Here is a 16,462-nt window from a genome sequence, read left to right on the forward strand (position 1 = left end):
TGTGTTCTTCAGGCTGAAAAGAAGCTTTTTCTACTGAAATAAACAGTAGAAGATATACTGCCTTGTTCTCAGCCGTCACCTGTTTATCTGTTGATGTCAGGCCTATCAAAAGAGTTACCTTAATTTAAATTGGGAAAAAGAAAAAAAAAAATCAAAACAGCACCTGAAAACAGTTCATTGACTTCCAATGTCAGCTCTCCTCTCTCCAGCATTTCTTAAAGTCTCTAGGCTAAGTAAAGTATGAAGAGTGAAGAGGTGAAATAAAATTTGTTACCCTAGGTGCAGGACTAGGGTATGTGTGGTTTTAAAAAACCCTCATGTTTAATAAAAGTCCAGTTTAATTTAATCCAGATTTTTAGTTTAATATCGCACTTTGAATAAAATTTCCTAGCCACTTAGGGAGTAGCTCTACAGTTTCCTTTGAACTTTGGAGGCTAAATCAGTAGGATGAATTTAGCCAAAACAGAATGTGTTGTTACCAGCCAGTTAACCAAATCCAAAGTCAATTGAAAATCTTATGTAGTGCTAATTGAGGAGAAATAGATGTTTTACCTCAGTGTAATAGAACAGACAATCAGTTCAAGAAGAAAGACTTACTTAAAATTAATTAAGGTGTATTCAGAAGCCAAGCTCCCATGGGCTTTTAGACTGCAGGAGTAAGTTTTAAGCAGAAATTGCTCTTTGCTCACTAAGCTGTGCACACATACTGTAAGAATATTCATCACCAGGTATAAATTTCTAGATCATACAATAATCATATTTCTAAAGGAAAGAAGATACTGTCTTGAGGTTACGTTTCTTAGGAAACATGAGGTCATGGGATGGTAAGAGCTTTTGAATGCTTTGTGCTTTATTAATGTCTTAATGTCCAAACCTCTTGAGGAAAATACATCATGAGGAGAAGATTGCATTTCACATGTGTTTTCATGAGAAAAGCTATCTCTGATTGCATTTCTCTGGATTGGCATTCCCATTGTAATTTGCAAGGATAGAGGGATGGGTAATGCTAGTACTACCAACTGTTTATCTAATGGAGAAAAGCTGATTTGTGTAAGTACATGCCCACAAAAGGTGCATATCAATTCTTCCCTTTAATTTCTAATAATTCACTAGTAACTTCAGACTGCCTGCCTGCAAAAAAATTAGCCAGTTTCTGTGTGCTGTATATGTATGGGGGTGTATGTGTGCGTATATACAGCATTCATGTCTTATATGTGCACATGTATGGAAATATATGTACATACATAGATAGCATATTTGAGTAGTGATTTGAGTACTTCAGGCTGTTTGGGGGTGGTTTTCCTAGTTCTTTTAGGAAAGTACAAAGCATATTTATGCACATCTGATTTCTTACTAAGGTCAGCTTCCAAATTTCTCTTTGGAAAGCTATTCCTAAAAGTGTAAGTTTTAATAGCCCCACAGAGGACTGAAATCAGAAGCCCTATTTGAGAGTGATTTTTGAAGCTGTATATCCAGACAGGTACAATTTCAGGTCTGGAACATGCAGAAAATACATCCTGACATTCTGCTTTTTAATTGTATTTATTGCTTTGACTCTCCAGAGGGGACCAGAGCAGTGCTGCAAGTTACTTGACTGTGCTTCCCCGAGGAATGGAATGTGTTGTGTTCAGCATTGACGGTTCATTTGCAGCAAGTGTTTCAATAATGGGAAGTGACCCCAAAGTCCGAGCTGGGGCTGTTGATGTTGTCAGGTAAGTGAGGTTTGCACACTTCATGACTTTAATCTCTGACTTTCCTCTTTGAACACAATAGAAGAGAGAAGAATAGGGTTTAAAGGCCAGTATTCTTTGCAGATATATTTGTATATTTGCTTTGACGTCAGGTGTGCCTGATTTTCAGAGGAATTTTAGAATGCTATGGTTTACTTGGAAATTTGTAGTTTAAGTTGTGTAAAATTGAAAGTTGTCTCTTGGGAATATGGCCTTAATGTGTGTGCAGTGAATTAATAATGATTGCGTGAGTTACTGTGATTAAATGAGAGTGTGCTTTGTGTTTCACTATCTTCAAATAAGGACATACTTCTGCTTCAAAAATAGCAAATGCCATGAATGCAAGAGCATTTTTGGGAAGAAAAATAAAAAGGCCTTTTAATTAATTTCTGCAGGATTGTTAGTGTTGCACTGGATGGGGAAATACAGCTCTCATTTTGGAACTTGCACGAGAATGGAGGCATTTCAGTTTTCAAGGGTTTTCACTCTTTACAGCTGAAATGGCAGGAATCTTGTTAGAGGTTTCAAAGGCAGCGAGCCTTGATGTGAAGCAAGGCCTATTCTACATGAATTTTAAAATAGCTATCATATTTTATACATTTATGTACTGAATAAAAATCTCTCTTGCTCCCCTCCTTCTTCTTCAAGATGTAGACATTGTTAATTAATTTGTTGTTAGGAGCAGAGACTTAGACATGCTGCTTTCCACTTGTTGAAGGGTAAGGTCTGACTTCTAACTGGGTCTGTGCTAATCAAAGAAATGCTGACCTGACTTACGGGTATTGTTTCTCTTTCTGCACCTACGTCATTTACCTGCTGTTTCTGACAGGCATTGGCAAGACCTGGGATATCTGATTATCTATATTACTGGCCGTCCTGATATGCAAAAACAGCGTGTGGTTTCATGGTTGTCTCAACACAACTTCCCACAAGGGATGATCTTCTTCTCAGATGGACTTGTTCATGACCCACTGCGACAAAAGACCATTTTTCTCCGGAATCTCATGCAAGAGGTACTAGAAACCTGTTTATAACCTTAAAACTCTTTTTTTATTTCAGATATTCAGTAAAGTTAGAGATCTCCCTTCCTTTTGAACAGTAAGTCTCACTGGTCATAAGAAAGTCTTTTTGCCTTTCCTCATTTCTCACTTTTTAAAAAGCAAGGAACACTGATAAAACATCCAAAGGGGCCTCCTGCCGTGACGAATGAACCGCCTGTTCTTTCCTATGTGCTTATCTATACCTCTTGATAGCGTGCCGGCAGAGTCAGATTTAGCTTTCTGTGGTTTACAAAATGAGGTTGTTAACTATGAACTCACCTGCTACTTCATTGCAAAACAAGTGCCATTTTTGCAGTGCATGGTGTTCAGTACAGTGTTCACTTTGGAAGTAATATTTGTTTCAGTGCCACATCAAAATCTGTGCTGCATATGGTTCCATGAAGGACATTTCTGTGTACAATGTCTTGGCTCTGTCGCCATCCCAGATCTACATAGTTGGACGATCAACAAAGAAATACCAGGCACAGTGTCAAGTAAGTAACTCTTGCTCCTCAATCAGAAAGTCCAAGGGGAACAAGGAAATGTATGCGTATGAATGCATGTGCCAACACACCCACTCAATAAAGAGCAGAGACAGTGTTTCAGAGAAAGAAGGGCAGTTTTGGTTTCAGATGAGGCATTTTCTGGCAGGGTGGACAGTAAAGAGAATTGAGTGGTCCATAGGTTGTATCTGCAAGCACATGTATAGCATATTACTGAATGACAAAATAGAACAGGTCACTGAAAAAAAAAGAAGCGAGGGGAGAGGAGTATTAGTACTTTGGAGGCATCGAACTGGGATGCCAAAGATGGAACTTAATTCCTCATAGAGCTCATAGTTTGAGGCAGCAATAATTTGTCACTTCCTTTCTTTCTTTCCTATTTCAGTTCCTCAGTGAAGGTTATGCAGCCCACTTGGCCTCGCTGGAGTTCAGTCTCCATTCACGACCCAAAAAGAACAACTCTCGGATGATCTTGAGAAAAGGCAGCTTTGGCCTCCACTCTCAACCCGAGTTTTTGCGCAAGAGAAACCATCTCCGCAGGACTATGTCTGTACAGCAACCTGACCCACCTTCTTCAACCCCCAAGCCAGAGCGTGCCCAGAGCCAGCCCGAATCAGACAAAGATCATGACAGGCATTTGCCCTCCATTGCTTGGGTTCGAGGTGGAGTTCATAAATTTGAATCTGTCCCCTAGGAAGCTTGGGTGCACTCCATTAAACCTTTAGACATGCCTCAAAGATTTATTTAGGCAGCTTCAAACTAAAGATGGAAAGGGGAACCTGTACCTCGAAGTCTTCCCTGCTCTGGAATCTGCCTTCTTACACTAACTGGGGAACTTCCAGTCTGTTCCTCTTGACATGTTTATTGGGAAATTTTAAACCAATCTAAAACAATCTCAAGTGCTTATAACATCAAAGGAACAGGAAATATCTGTGGGGTTTTTTTACAACAGGTATAATAAAACGTGCAATAAGAGAAAAAGCTGTAACAGGCTAATTTTACTCAGAAGGACTGTGGTATCAGCTAACTAGCAGCACCCAAAATAGTATAAACAGTAGGTACATAGGTTACAGAGAAGGTTTACACTTTCAACATTACATAGTTGTGCATTTCCACTTCACTTTTGATAAAGTGATATACTTTCAATGGAAGCAGTAATGGGAGCTACAGTAATGGGTGGTCAGGATTTGTACGGCAAGATGGTTTTTGGGTGCCTTAAACCCAAGATTTCCTTTCAACTTACAGTGTGGGTCAACAGACCCCAATATGGCACTCATGTTCACGTGAGGTGCTGGACATAACATAAATGGGAGGACTGCACTTACGAACCAAATCATAAAATCTTCATGTTAGAAATAAATGTGTCCACCACAATTTGAAGTGGTTAGTGTTGCTGTATACAAAGTAATGTGCAAGTGTACAAGGATCAGATTGTTTTGTGGAACTTTGTGACTGTGCAAATGTGTGGACTACTCTGAGTAAGGAGATGGTTCTGACCATCTCAGTCCAAGCGACATATCCTAAGATGGTAAGCTAAAGGGAGCCGTTTTACTAAGGGATCTGCAAACTTCATAGCAATCACTTTTTTCATTATTCTAAAGTAGAATCTTTACACTGGAAGAGAGAAAAAGTGAGGGAATTCCTATGGGGAATTGTTTACCTTCTCACTCTTTATAGCAGCTGTTGTGTTATAACAATCCGTAGCATTCAGATTTACAGCATTTGACCTTCAAAGAATGGATATGCCAAATTACAGATGCCAAATAGATGTTTTCCTACTAATTTAAATTTCTCTCACATCTCTCAATGAAGTTACTAGAAGTAAAACGTGTGAAATTTTCCCTAAATGGTAAGATTTCTGAAGTGCAGTTGTTAGTTTAACATAGTAGCAGTTTGCAGATTCTTCATGCAGATACTTCCACTGCACTCATGACTGAAACATGTTTTGAAACTTGCAATGAAGTTACAAGTGCACATAAACCAGCTTTTCTTTGGAAGTTAAAACCAGGCTGTTGACGCTGAGAAAGCTTGAAGTCAGCAGGAGATTTCTTTTTTTCAGGTTTGTTTGCTTGTTTTTGTCAGGGAGTTGGGGCAGAGAGTGTTGTGCCTCCCTCTCGTGTCCTCCCCACCTTACTGTCACGTTTTCCTAGTCCATAGCTAAACCAGAAACAGTGTCTCATAGTCTGTTGGTTAACGGTTTTGAAAGTTTACATGTAAAGCAAACAAGAAATGCGATGGAAAACTATTAAGACAGAAAGTGCAGAAGTAAACTGAAGTCTGCACTCCCTATTCACCCAGAAGCTTCAGTGTGCTTTTTGAAGGGCATAGCAATGTGGCTTTTACCTTAATAGGCAACAAAGTAGCTTGTAAATTGAGATCTGCGATTTATTTTTTTAGACATTATTTGACAAGATTGTCAGTTACCTATTTCGAATTTCCAGAAAGGCACATCAGTAATTTGCTTTTCATAATGCTTCCTTTAAGTGAAGGGGTAATCTTTGCTGAAGATTTAAGAAAGATACCAGAAGTTTGGTAGCTCATGCTAATTGGGAGCAGGTAGCTAATTATGTTACAGGGTGCTGGGCTTTAATGCTCTCTTGCCAAGTCAGCCAACTACAAAACCTAAATGAAAGATATCCACAAACTGCATTTGAAATAGTGTTCAGGTTTACAAATGCTTTCCCAGTAGTATCACAGTTCTTTAACCCATAAACTTGGAATTATTGTGTGTTCTGTCTTGGCCCACTGTGTGTAGTAATTCTAATCGCATAGTCCATTTCTTCTCTTGTGCTATGCAGCTAGGAGGAGATTGCACAGGTAGACTCCATCTCCTGCCAGTCAGTTCACTGTTAACATGTTAATTTTAAAAAACCATAGGAATCCAAGGCTTCCAAGAGAGAATTTTAAATGTACTGAGGAGGCCTGAAAGCAACATTGGTCACAAAGTTCTTTTTAAGCGTTGTGTAGCGTGACTCTTGACAACTGTGATCTTGATCACTGTTCCTGCTGCAAAGTTCAAAGTTAATGTTGCTTTAGCCATCTACCTCTATCATCCAAGAGACGTCAAAATCTATTTTTCATTTTAAGTTGCTGTAGTAGAAAGGCCTCCTTCCTTTCAAGAAAGGTGTGAGTAATTCTGTGACTGTATTAAAAGAACTAGTATCTGAGCACACAGTTGGAGAAATCTCCTAGGTTGTTAAGGTTTGTCTTTTACTCTTGCAGACACAATGTCATTTTGGCAGGTACCATGTCATGAAAACTCTGATTTTGTGTATTTCTATTTATAACTGGGTCACCTTTACAGTAGTCACTGTGCTGGCTTCTCTTAAGAATATTATGAGCTAATAGTAGTAAAACAAATGCTAGTGTGTGTATATGTGTGTGCATGATTTAGAATGGCAGTAACAATTTCAAAGGTTATACACATGGTATTAAAATCAAGCTGCAAATATTTTCCTTAACCTCATTTCCTACAATATGTAAGTGCTTATGTGGCCTTTGCATAATTCCAACACTACTTATTGCTCAGGGATAGAATGGTTTCTCTCCTGAACTCATGCCTTCAGCTGAGCACTTTGGCAAACAGTGATACAGGCTTTAGCTTGGAGGTCAAGGCTTCTTGTTAGTTAGGAGCTGATCTTGTGAAACATCAGATGCCAGATGGAGTTGTTTTGAAAGCACTACCCAGTTGACACTGAAATGGTAAAACTGCTTCTGGTGGAGCTGAGTGTGAACAAGATGGATGTGGTTGTAAACATCTCGCAACTGGGCTGGCAGCTCAACAGACACTGCGGCAGTAGCTGGACCTTTGCATGCTGAACCACCTTTTTTGGGTTTTTTATCCTTCGAGCTGTGCCTGGGGCGATCGCTGAGGTTTGCCTCTTGAATCACTGATGAAAAACTAGAACTAGTTTTATACATAATTTTTCAGTCATGTTTTCTCTTAAAACATTTCCTTCTGGTCAGAGTTTTAGTTATACACCCAGTACACATGAAACCATGCAGCAGTTTATGGGCATTTAGTTTGCAATTGGATTTGTTTTGCTTCTGCTTTCATGGAAGGATAATCAGTACTCCTAAGCAGGCCATTTCCTGAGGATAAGCTTGGTGCTAGTCATCTTACTGTCTGATTGCAAGTCTTCATTGCTGCAGTCTCTGTGCAGTCAGTACTTAAACCTTCTAGGCTATGGAATTGTTAACATGTACAGAGAAGGGAAAAGGACAGAGAAGTCAGGCAGGAGTGGAGGGTGCCCAAGCAAGATGCATTGATAGTTTCAGCACCTTTAGTGCCTCCAGCTGCTACAGAAAAGCACATTTTTTTCAACCTGCTGAATGGAAGAAGCGTAAGTGAAACTGTAAAACACAACTGTTATTCCAGTGGGTGCAAAGGCAGCAGTACAAGTCTGTATAAAGTAGGCCACAATTGGATGCATTTATTTTGTCCTGTTGATATGGATCCAGTTTTAAATTACTGTAAAAAAATGGCTGTGTTTAATAACAGTGGTAGATTTATCTGAGATATTATGAAAACACACCTTCACAACTGTGGTGTTTTGTGTGTGCGTGTGTGTGTGTGTGAAGACATCTTAAGTGGAGTTTTGGTTCTGCTTTCACAGCAAATTTGTAACCAATATACTTCAAAACCAGAACAATAAAAAAAGGCTGTTTATTCAATGTTGTCTAGTTAGGTAAGTTTGAAAAAAAGATGTCATTGTATGAAGAGTGCAGAATATTCCACAGACCTGAATAGTGATGCTTATTTTGAATAACTTCTCTTTTTAAGTGTTTGCATACACTAGTGCTCTTGGAACAGATTCTTGCTTGACCAAAGTACTCCTATTCAGTTTTGTGGCATGGCTTATATGTATCTATTCAGCATAAAATTTTTTTAGGTGTTAAAAATGACATGGCATTGATAAGTCTTCTTTTTCATTGGGGTTCACGAGAGCTGCCATTCTGATTTGTTTTTATGAAAATAGTCTTAATTCTTACAGGTTACTTCACCTGCTCCTCTAGTACCTAGGGAATTCACTTCTAAACAGCTAAAACTTTCACTGGTTATGTAGAGGTGGAACTATCAGTAAACTAGAGGAAAAAAATGGCACACCCTAACCTACTAGATTAATTCATTCATTAGATTGTCTAGTGGATAGTGTCCCTGCCTGTGGCACGGGTGTTGGAACCAGATGATATTCAAGGTCTTTTTCAACCTAAACCATTCTATGATACTATTGAAATAAGCAGAACAATTACACTTGACCTGGAAGTTCCACCATTCTGCAAAATAGCTTTTGTTTGCCGTTATTAGTGCACAGTTGTCCCATTTATTCACTGAAGTCTTTAGGCCAGGGCACTGCTAATGTGTGCATTTAAGCAAATTTCAAATACTTAGAACTGTACCATCCTCATGTACTTCACAGAATAAATTTAGAAGGAAAAAAGGAAATTATTTCCTTCTTACGTTGTTTCTTGTCTTAAATCTGCTAAAATATAAGCATTTTTAACAATACATGAAACCAATAGATATTTCCAGGTTTTTAAATTCGTAAATGCAACAGTTGTTACTGAACAAATTCCCCCTCTTGCATGTAAGCCACAAAAAGGTGAGTACATTAAAAAAGTACTAGATGCCTGGAGTAAGGGCACCTTTTTAATAAGCCTAATAATGGAGAGGAGATTGTACACTGCATAATTTTTTGTGATTAGAGCATAAAATGTGGGATCTGAACTCAAGATTTTTGCATTGAATTGTTCATTTCAGGCATGCAGGGGAGAAAGTGGCTCTTTCCATCCTCATCTGGAGCTGGTACAGGATAGAATTACCATAAACACATAGCTTTCCAACTTACCTCCTCAGCTTCTCTAAGAGCAATGATTCCTCATGATCCGTGTCCATAGCTTCAGCAGAAATTGTGGGTTTAACAAGGTAATTTGACTTCCATGATGTTTAATCACTGAAGCGTAAATACAAGTTCCTACAGATGATCCTGAATTCAGTCCCCCATAAATATGGAAGTAATAACATATTTTTCTGGATGAAAAGAGCTCTTTTTTTCAGAAATAAGAAATGGCCTGGAGCAGCTAGAATCCTGTGCCATGGACTCTGGAATTGAAGTCAGGTGTTGGTATTTCTTCTTTCCCTCATTTTAGTTCAAGCCCAAGGTAAGGGATTACAGTTTACTCTCTATTTGTATTTATCTCAATAAGCTACCTTTAAAACCAGATGTAATTGTGGGAGACAGGGGAAACATGAAACAAATTTGACAGTTCATTTCTCATTTGTAAGGATGTGCAGAATTTACAGTGGGGAAGAGAGAGAGAGAGGCAGGTTTACTGGAGTGTGCTAGGAGATGGTACACTAGAGATTACAATGTTGAAATGTAATTTACAGATTGCAAGCTTTACAGAAAAGATAATTCTGGAAGGACTAGTGTAGGGCCCATAATGGCAGTCCTCTCACAGAAAGCCAAGCTTCCTGCATAACTTATTTTTCTATTTGTGGCAGAGGAAAGGGGCAGTCCATTTACAGCTGAATTCATACACGGAAACTTGAAATTGTATGTGTTCTTTCAGTCTGTAGTTTTATTAGGTGCATACTTTTAAATACTGTTTGTCAGTGAAAAGGTTCTATCTGGTGACAAGTGTTTATATTTCTTATGGCTGCCTTGTAAAGATTCAAAAATGTGCAGTAATGAATTTCTTAACATGGAATAAGAAGTAAGATTTCTACAACTGGTAAAGATTTTGATGTGAGCTGGTTTTTAAAATCTTATAACAGATTAGTCAAATAAAACCTTCCTTGCCTTTAAGCAGTGTCACTGATTTTTCTTGCCAGTGATGTGGGAAGTATTGGATCATCATTTTACATGTCCTAGTAGCCAGTGGAAACATTATAAATAGAGGCCATTTAATACATCTGGCTATCTGAAATAATAGTTAGATTGGAGCTTGACATTTCAAGAGGAACAAGGGTTGGAGCTTTATGAAAAGTCACATGAGAAAATATTCAGTAATGAGACACCATCTTTGTGAAGGCTATATAGTACTTTCAGTATATGCAAAGAACTTCATGCTACTATTCCATATAGAAAGGGGTTTAAAAAAAAAACACAACACAAAACATATGCATGAAAACTACCTCAAGAAATACCAGAAACTAAAGCTTTCAGTCATCTGAAAACCTGGAAGTTGGAGTTGGTTTTGTGTTTCTTTAATTGAAATATTCTTTCAATATTTTGAAACACACTAGTTTGACAATAAAGAAGAAAAATCAGGAGCAAGTTTAAAATCAATACTTACTCATAAATCAGAATTGAAAAGGACTGCTTCCAATGTTTATACTTAATATACTTTTAGTAGTTCCAGTTAAAACTGTGCATCTCAAATAGTATCAAATACAGCAGTTTCCAAAATCAGTCTTTTGTTTTAAGGTTCATCTAAAGAGTGAATGTAATCTGAGAAACTAAAGCTGCTACCATGGGAAATAGCCCTGGGGATGAATTTTAGAAGCTTGAGAAATCTTTGCTTTCATTTGAAAGATTAAACTTTATTAAACTGAATCACCTACCAAAAAAGGCTTGTCAAATGAATGTTACTTTAAAAAAAAAAGAAGCTATTAGAAGCGACATACAGGTATCAAATGCTTAGTAGACTTCATCACATAAAACACATGCACTCTGATATTAGCCAATAACAGTTGTTGTAAGAGGTTACATTAATTATAGTAATTGATTTCTGAATATAACTAAGACAGATGGTATAGTACAAAAGCAATGCTTAACTGTCCAGATGCTATCTACAACAGCAGCAAGAAATGACAAAGTTGCTCTGCTTTGTCTGGAACCCAACTACATAAAATGGGATTAGTTAGGCTTATCTAATAACAATCCCTAAAGCCATGAATTAAGAGTCCTAATGTGGCTCCTCTCTTGAGGAGTGAGTGAGTGACTCCAGAGAAACCTGTTGCCTTGAATGGGAGTTGTGGTCACAGCTCAAGCCACTATTGTTTTGTTTTGGTTTTGGTTTGTTCATATACAGAAAAAAAATGTTAGGCTTTCAAAATAATGGACCAGTACTTTCAGTATGCAAAGCACTCAAAACTGTAACTCATGGCAGTTGGGTACCAGTCTACTACTATTACCTATGATCACCCTTCATTAGTCTGTGGCCCTTGCTCTGGCCATTCCTACTGGTCAGTTCAACATAAGTTTCAAAGTACTTACTGCCTTATGAAAGTCACATTCAAGATAGTACCTCATCTCAGCAGGAAAAATACACGGTTGTACAATTCTGATTCTCCTGTTCACTTGAAAAGAGAAAGCAATGGAAGTCCTGACCTGCCTTGTCAGGAAAGATTATAAAATGTAATGGCTTGTTCAACGCATAGAATGCACCCTTTCAAGGCCTACACAGAGCTCTCCTTTGAATGTGCTCATAAACTAACAGTAGTTACATCTCTAGGTACCAAGTGCAGCGTGGTGTTTCTTTCTTTGCCTTCTGAGAGCTTGAGGAAGTCTTTGAGGTCAATGCACAGACTTTGTGCCATTAGACAGTAGTAGGTTGATACTGCATGTTGCCTGCAGAAGAATAACAAGACTGCCATTAGCAGCCTGAAGTCAGTAAAGTTAATTAACTGGTTGTCACACAAAGTGCTGGAAAACAGATGGAAGTGAGGAAGAGGTCTGGGACCTGTATGCATTCACTGTATAAAAGATCTAAACACTAGCAAGAAAATATTTTATACCTACAGTGAGCATAAATGGCAGTACACAAATGAAGTACTGCAATACTTTAATAACAGGAGCATTTCTTATGATATCCAATTCATTAAAATGAAAAATATTAGAACAATATGTGGAGCTGGCAACTATAAACATTTTGAAATTAAAAGTTTGCTTCCTCATGGAAAAGACGAAAAGGGACCTGTAACACCAAAACCCACAGCAACTGATACCAGAACAGAAAGTCAAAAGTCCAAAAAAAATTATTCCAGTTAGACAATCTACAAACCAGCAGGGACAGAGCACACTACATGCACCTACACGTGCAGTAGAACTGGACCAAACTGCCTAGTGGAAGCACTACACATCACTGCTTAAAGCTTCAGTCAAGCATTTGAAATTGGTATAATTTTTCCTGAAATGTTACAACCATCAACATCGTACAACAGTCAATAGCGTACACCTATCTTTCTTGCTAAAATAGGACATAGTGTTCAGGATTTAACTTTAACAAAAGGAATACTTCCAATGTAATGGGTGAAGATATTCATGTCACAATAGAGATCTCAGTGAAGATAATAGGCATTTACCTGGTAATGGTTCACTGAATTGACACTTAAAGTGATGTTTAGAAACTTTCCATCCATTTAGGTACAATTACTCTGTTTAAAAATGCTAGCAGTACAGGTATCAATTGCTCTTACTATGATAGCTAGTCTTAACTGCTAAGACAATGCTAGGGATGGAAAAGAAAGGCTGTAAAATTAGACAGCTGAGGGTAATAGTTCTGTCATGCTTTGTGATCTTCATTAGTAATCAGTGAGAACTGAGGTTGAGTGACAAAGACATTAGTACCAGTAGTTTTCTGATCTGGGTAAGAAAAGCTGCTGTTTGAACAGAAGCCCAACTTCCATGCAAACACACAAGGTTTCACTAATCCACAATGTAGAGGTGAAATTTTACAACTGCACAATGATCTGCTGTGGCAGAGACAGCTACAGTGAATCTAAGAGAAGAACCCCATGGTTCTGCATAATACTTTGAAGAAGCATGAGTTAATAAGGGTTTCTCTCTCCAAACAGCAGGTTTTCTCCCCACAATGCATGCAGGTGTAGACAAGGTAAAGGAATAACTACTTTACCTGGTTGATATTATCTTCAGTTATGAATGAGAGAAACTGTCATATCAATAACAAATGGGAGATATTAGGAGTGAGACTTAGTGAACTTTCAATGGATATGATCATTAACTTAATACAGGATTTAACCTATCTAGAAATGGTCCCATTGGTAAAAATCGAACTTTTTGAATTATGAAGGATTTTAAGCCCTTGCCTCTTTGTAAATAAAAGGACTTATTGCTAGCCCTCTCTAGGGGATTTTAGGTGCTTGACATTTAACTAATGAATGCTTGACATCAAGCATTCTAGAGGGAGGAAGTAGTTTAGGGAATTGCCCTGTAACAAGACTTCTGACCTTTAGATTTTACTGTGTTAATACGTCCAATTCAGAATGATATAACCTTTACAAACAGAGCAGCCTACCACCTCATGGTAGTTGTGTGTATCACCAAGGTGTTGTTTAAGAAGCTTCTGCAGCCTCTAAATTTTTGAGTTATGGGCACATAGGCTATCTGTTAATATAATGCTACACAGTAAAAGGATTTTCTTATAAATAGGCAAGCACCAATGACAGTGTTAGTGCAACGGAATTCCCTCTCCCCCTCCTCAGCCTGGACTGGCACCTCTTTTAGACAAAGGCAGGGAGTTACTCTTCTCACACAGGGTCAAAGATAGGCTCTTGCTCAGAAAAATCTGACTTCCACAGAAAGAAGCCTGAAGACAAGAGGAGCTTTTGACAGGTTTTAGAAGCTGCAAGTCCAGCTGCAGATTTAATCTGCACACCTCTTGAAGAAAGAAGGGCTCTGCTACATTACAGCTGAGAAAGTTCTGCAACTGTTTCTCATCCTGTGTTACAAGGACCACATAGCCTACAACAGGTGATGTCTGAGTGGGAGGTAACCTATTGCTAGTTGAGGGCCAGTATTTACCTCTCCTCTTGCACAATGGCATCATCAAATGCCTGGGAGATATGCTGCAATTGGCAAATCCCTGAGGAGATCAGCTCCAGCTCGCAGTCAAACTCTCTGCAAACAGAATGGTCATTACTAAAGATGAGACAGGACAGGCTGACACTACCTAAGCCTCTGTCCCTAAAGTAACAACTCTCATTGCCTGCAGACTTAATGCAGAAAAGTTTAGGGCTGTAGAAACCTTGCTTTTGATTCCACTGACCAACCGCTTCACATCTGCGTTCATCCCCAAGAAAGCTATCTTCCAATTCAGATACTGGGTTCAGATTCACAAGGCTTGGACTCAGCTTCTAGTTCTGACATTTCTTATGTGACTTTGACCAAAACAAAAACCTGTGTTGCACATTATGAAGTATTTCCCTAGCTCACAGCCTTTTATCTAAATTGGGTTACATCTTTGAGGCAAGAATCTCTCTACACTCTATAAAGAGCTCAGCATAAGTGCAGCTATTTCATGTATCTTTGCAATACAAATAGCAACTTTGGAAAAGTTAGAGCTAAGTAGGAGTGAGTTGCATTGAGAGCATTTTTCTTTATCAGAAAGTCATTAGCAAAGAACGTGGGTCTGTCTCTAGTGCCTGATGGGGACTGGTGCTGAAAAACATGATGTAAACCCACCCAGTGGGAAAGGGATTTTAAAGAATTCTTGTTGCAGCACAAAGTAAAGTTTCGTATTTCAGCTTGATGCAGTGCTCAGTCCCTGTCTATACTGGATCTGTAACTACTTTCCTAATTATTCAAACAGCACAGCCTTTCAGGGGAACAGGACAGCAACCTTCATCTCCTGCCCTACACAATGCTCTAATCACAGGAATAAAAAAAAAAAAAAGAGGTTTACAAAAGAATGTGGCTCACATCTTTCTGCTGGCAGACGCAGGGGATGAATAAGGACTCTTCAGTGCTGCTGCTCTTCTTGATCTCCGGAGAGAGACAGCATCTTTACCAAACCAGGATGAGAAACCCCTCCGTTCTCTATGTTCTGACACCCATGCTGGCCCAAGCAAGGCTTTTTTGTTGGATCTTTTGCTGCCTTTGGATTTGGCTGCTGAAATAACACTCTTCTTATGGCAAGGGCTTCGAGGTGTAGTGCTTCTTTTCTTGGTAGAACAGCTTCTGCTGATGGATTCAGCTGGAAAGGTCACCACTGAGTCTACTGGACTTTGGCAAGATTTCTGTATTTTCTGAAAGCAGCATTAGACATGTTATGCTAAACAATCTCAGTTAGTCTGGGGTTTAGAACTAGAATAGCAAGGAACATTTGAGCTGAATCCCTAGCTTTTATTCTCAAATCAGGTTTAGTCTAGCATAAATGGTCTAAACCCTCTCTACTCATTCACATTGGAAGAGTTATTTGCTCCCAGAGTCCTTGGAACTAGTCAAGGACTTCAGATGGCACTGGAACAGAGCTCCAGCTGCTCTTATGCAGGAAAGAGGCAGGTGCCCTAGCATATACTTGAGGCACTTAAAACCCAACAGAGGTCTCCACCAAAGAAAAGTGCAAGCTCAGGTTTACTACCCTGCTATGATCGAGCAGGTTTTGTCAGTCCAAATTTAGATTGACTAGAATGAAGAACATACTAATAAATAGTATGGGTGTGGGAAAAGGAGTAAAGGAAAACAAAAATTCAAAGTGCTACACATTTCTCAGAAACAATTCTTTGCAAGCAATGGCAGTCTCTACCCACCTTCCTCCTTGTGAAGGCTGCTCTGCCGTACATGATGCCACACAGGAGGGGAAAAGCATTAATTAGTAATAAATGTTTTGATGAAATGCATCTCATATGTTTTCTTTTTTCCTTTCCCCTTGTTCTGCCAGATGCATAATTTGCCTGTCTGTACTTTAGCAAGGGTATTAAAGATTTTACTAGTTAGTAGCTATGAGTAGCTACAGTGTGCAAGTGTGTGGGACAGTCTCTGGAATACAGCATTCTGTACAGAGTCTAGAAATCTTAGTACTGAAGTTGAAGCAAAACCTAAACTGTTATCTACACCCCATTGCGAAGGCAGGGTACCTTGGGACACTGTTCCAAAAGTATTTATTGCTGTTCTTTTAATACTCTTAAGAGATTGGCACTTCTGTCTTGCTTTCAGACTTTTCCAAGTAGGGGTCTTAGGAAAATTCAGCTGTACCTGCTTTAATGGTACTCGCTTCCGTAAAGACATGCAGATGGAATTGAGAGAAGTGAAGGAAGCCCTTCTCTTGAATTTGTCAGGTACAGGGCTCTCATTCTCATCAAAGTCAGCTAGGAGCTGGTGTTTTCGCCAGGCCATCGTTGCCTTTACATTTTGGAGCACAGATGCCATCTTGTTCCAGTTCTTGGTCGACCTTCTTTCTGAAATAATCAGAATGACACCAAGAGCAGTGTTAAAAAGGAGAA

General features: G+C 38.8%; 2 protein-coding genes across 2 annotated transcripts in view; one reads left to right on the forward strand and one right to left on the reverse strand.

Annotated features, from left to right (window-relative positions):
* Positions 1 to 4,190, forward strand: part of PITPNM3 (PITPNM family member 3) — a 76,216-nt gene extending 72,026 nt beyond the window's left edge. The window contains exons 17-20 of the mRNA XM_080629971.1: positions 1,563 to 1,712; positions 2,560 to 2,743; positions 3,136 to 3,264; positions 3,659 to 4,190. Coding sequence (XP_080486097.1) covers positions 1,563 to 1,712; positions 2,560 to 2,743; positions 3,136 to 3,264; positions 3,659 to 3,967 — 772 coding nt within the window. The 3' untranslated portion in view covers positions 3,968 to 4,190. The remainder of the gene's footprint in view (positions 1 to 1,562; positions 1,713 to 2,559; positions 2,744 to 3,135; positions 3,265 to 3,658) is intronic.
* Positions 4,191 to 11,704: 7,514 nt separating this feature from the next.
* Positions 11,705 to 16,388, reverse strand: PIMREG (PICALM interacting mitotic regulator; the record flags this gene model as incomplete). The annotated part of the gene is made up of 4 exons (XM_080630260.1): positions 11,705 to 11,849; positions 14,043 to 14,138; positions 14,940 to 15,265; positions 16,098 to 16,388. 4 exons carry the CDS (start codon positions 16,386 to 16,388, stop codon positions 11,705 to 11,707), a joined length of 858 nt encoding a protein of 285 aa, XP_080486386.1.
* Between the last annotated feature and the right edge of the window lie 74 nt (positions 16,389 to 16,462).

The sequence above is a fragment of the Psittacula echo genome (assembly GCF_963264785.1).
Source record: "Psittacula echo genome assembly, chromosome: 15".
Lineage (NCBI taxonomy): Eukaryota > Metazoa > Chordata > Aves > Psittaciformes > Psittacidae > Psittacula > Psittacula echo.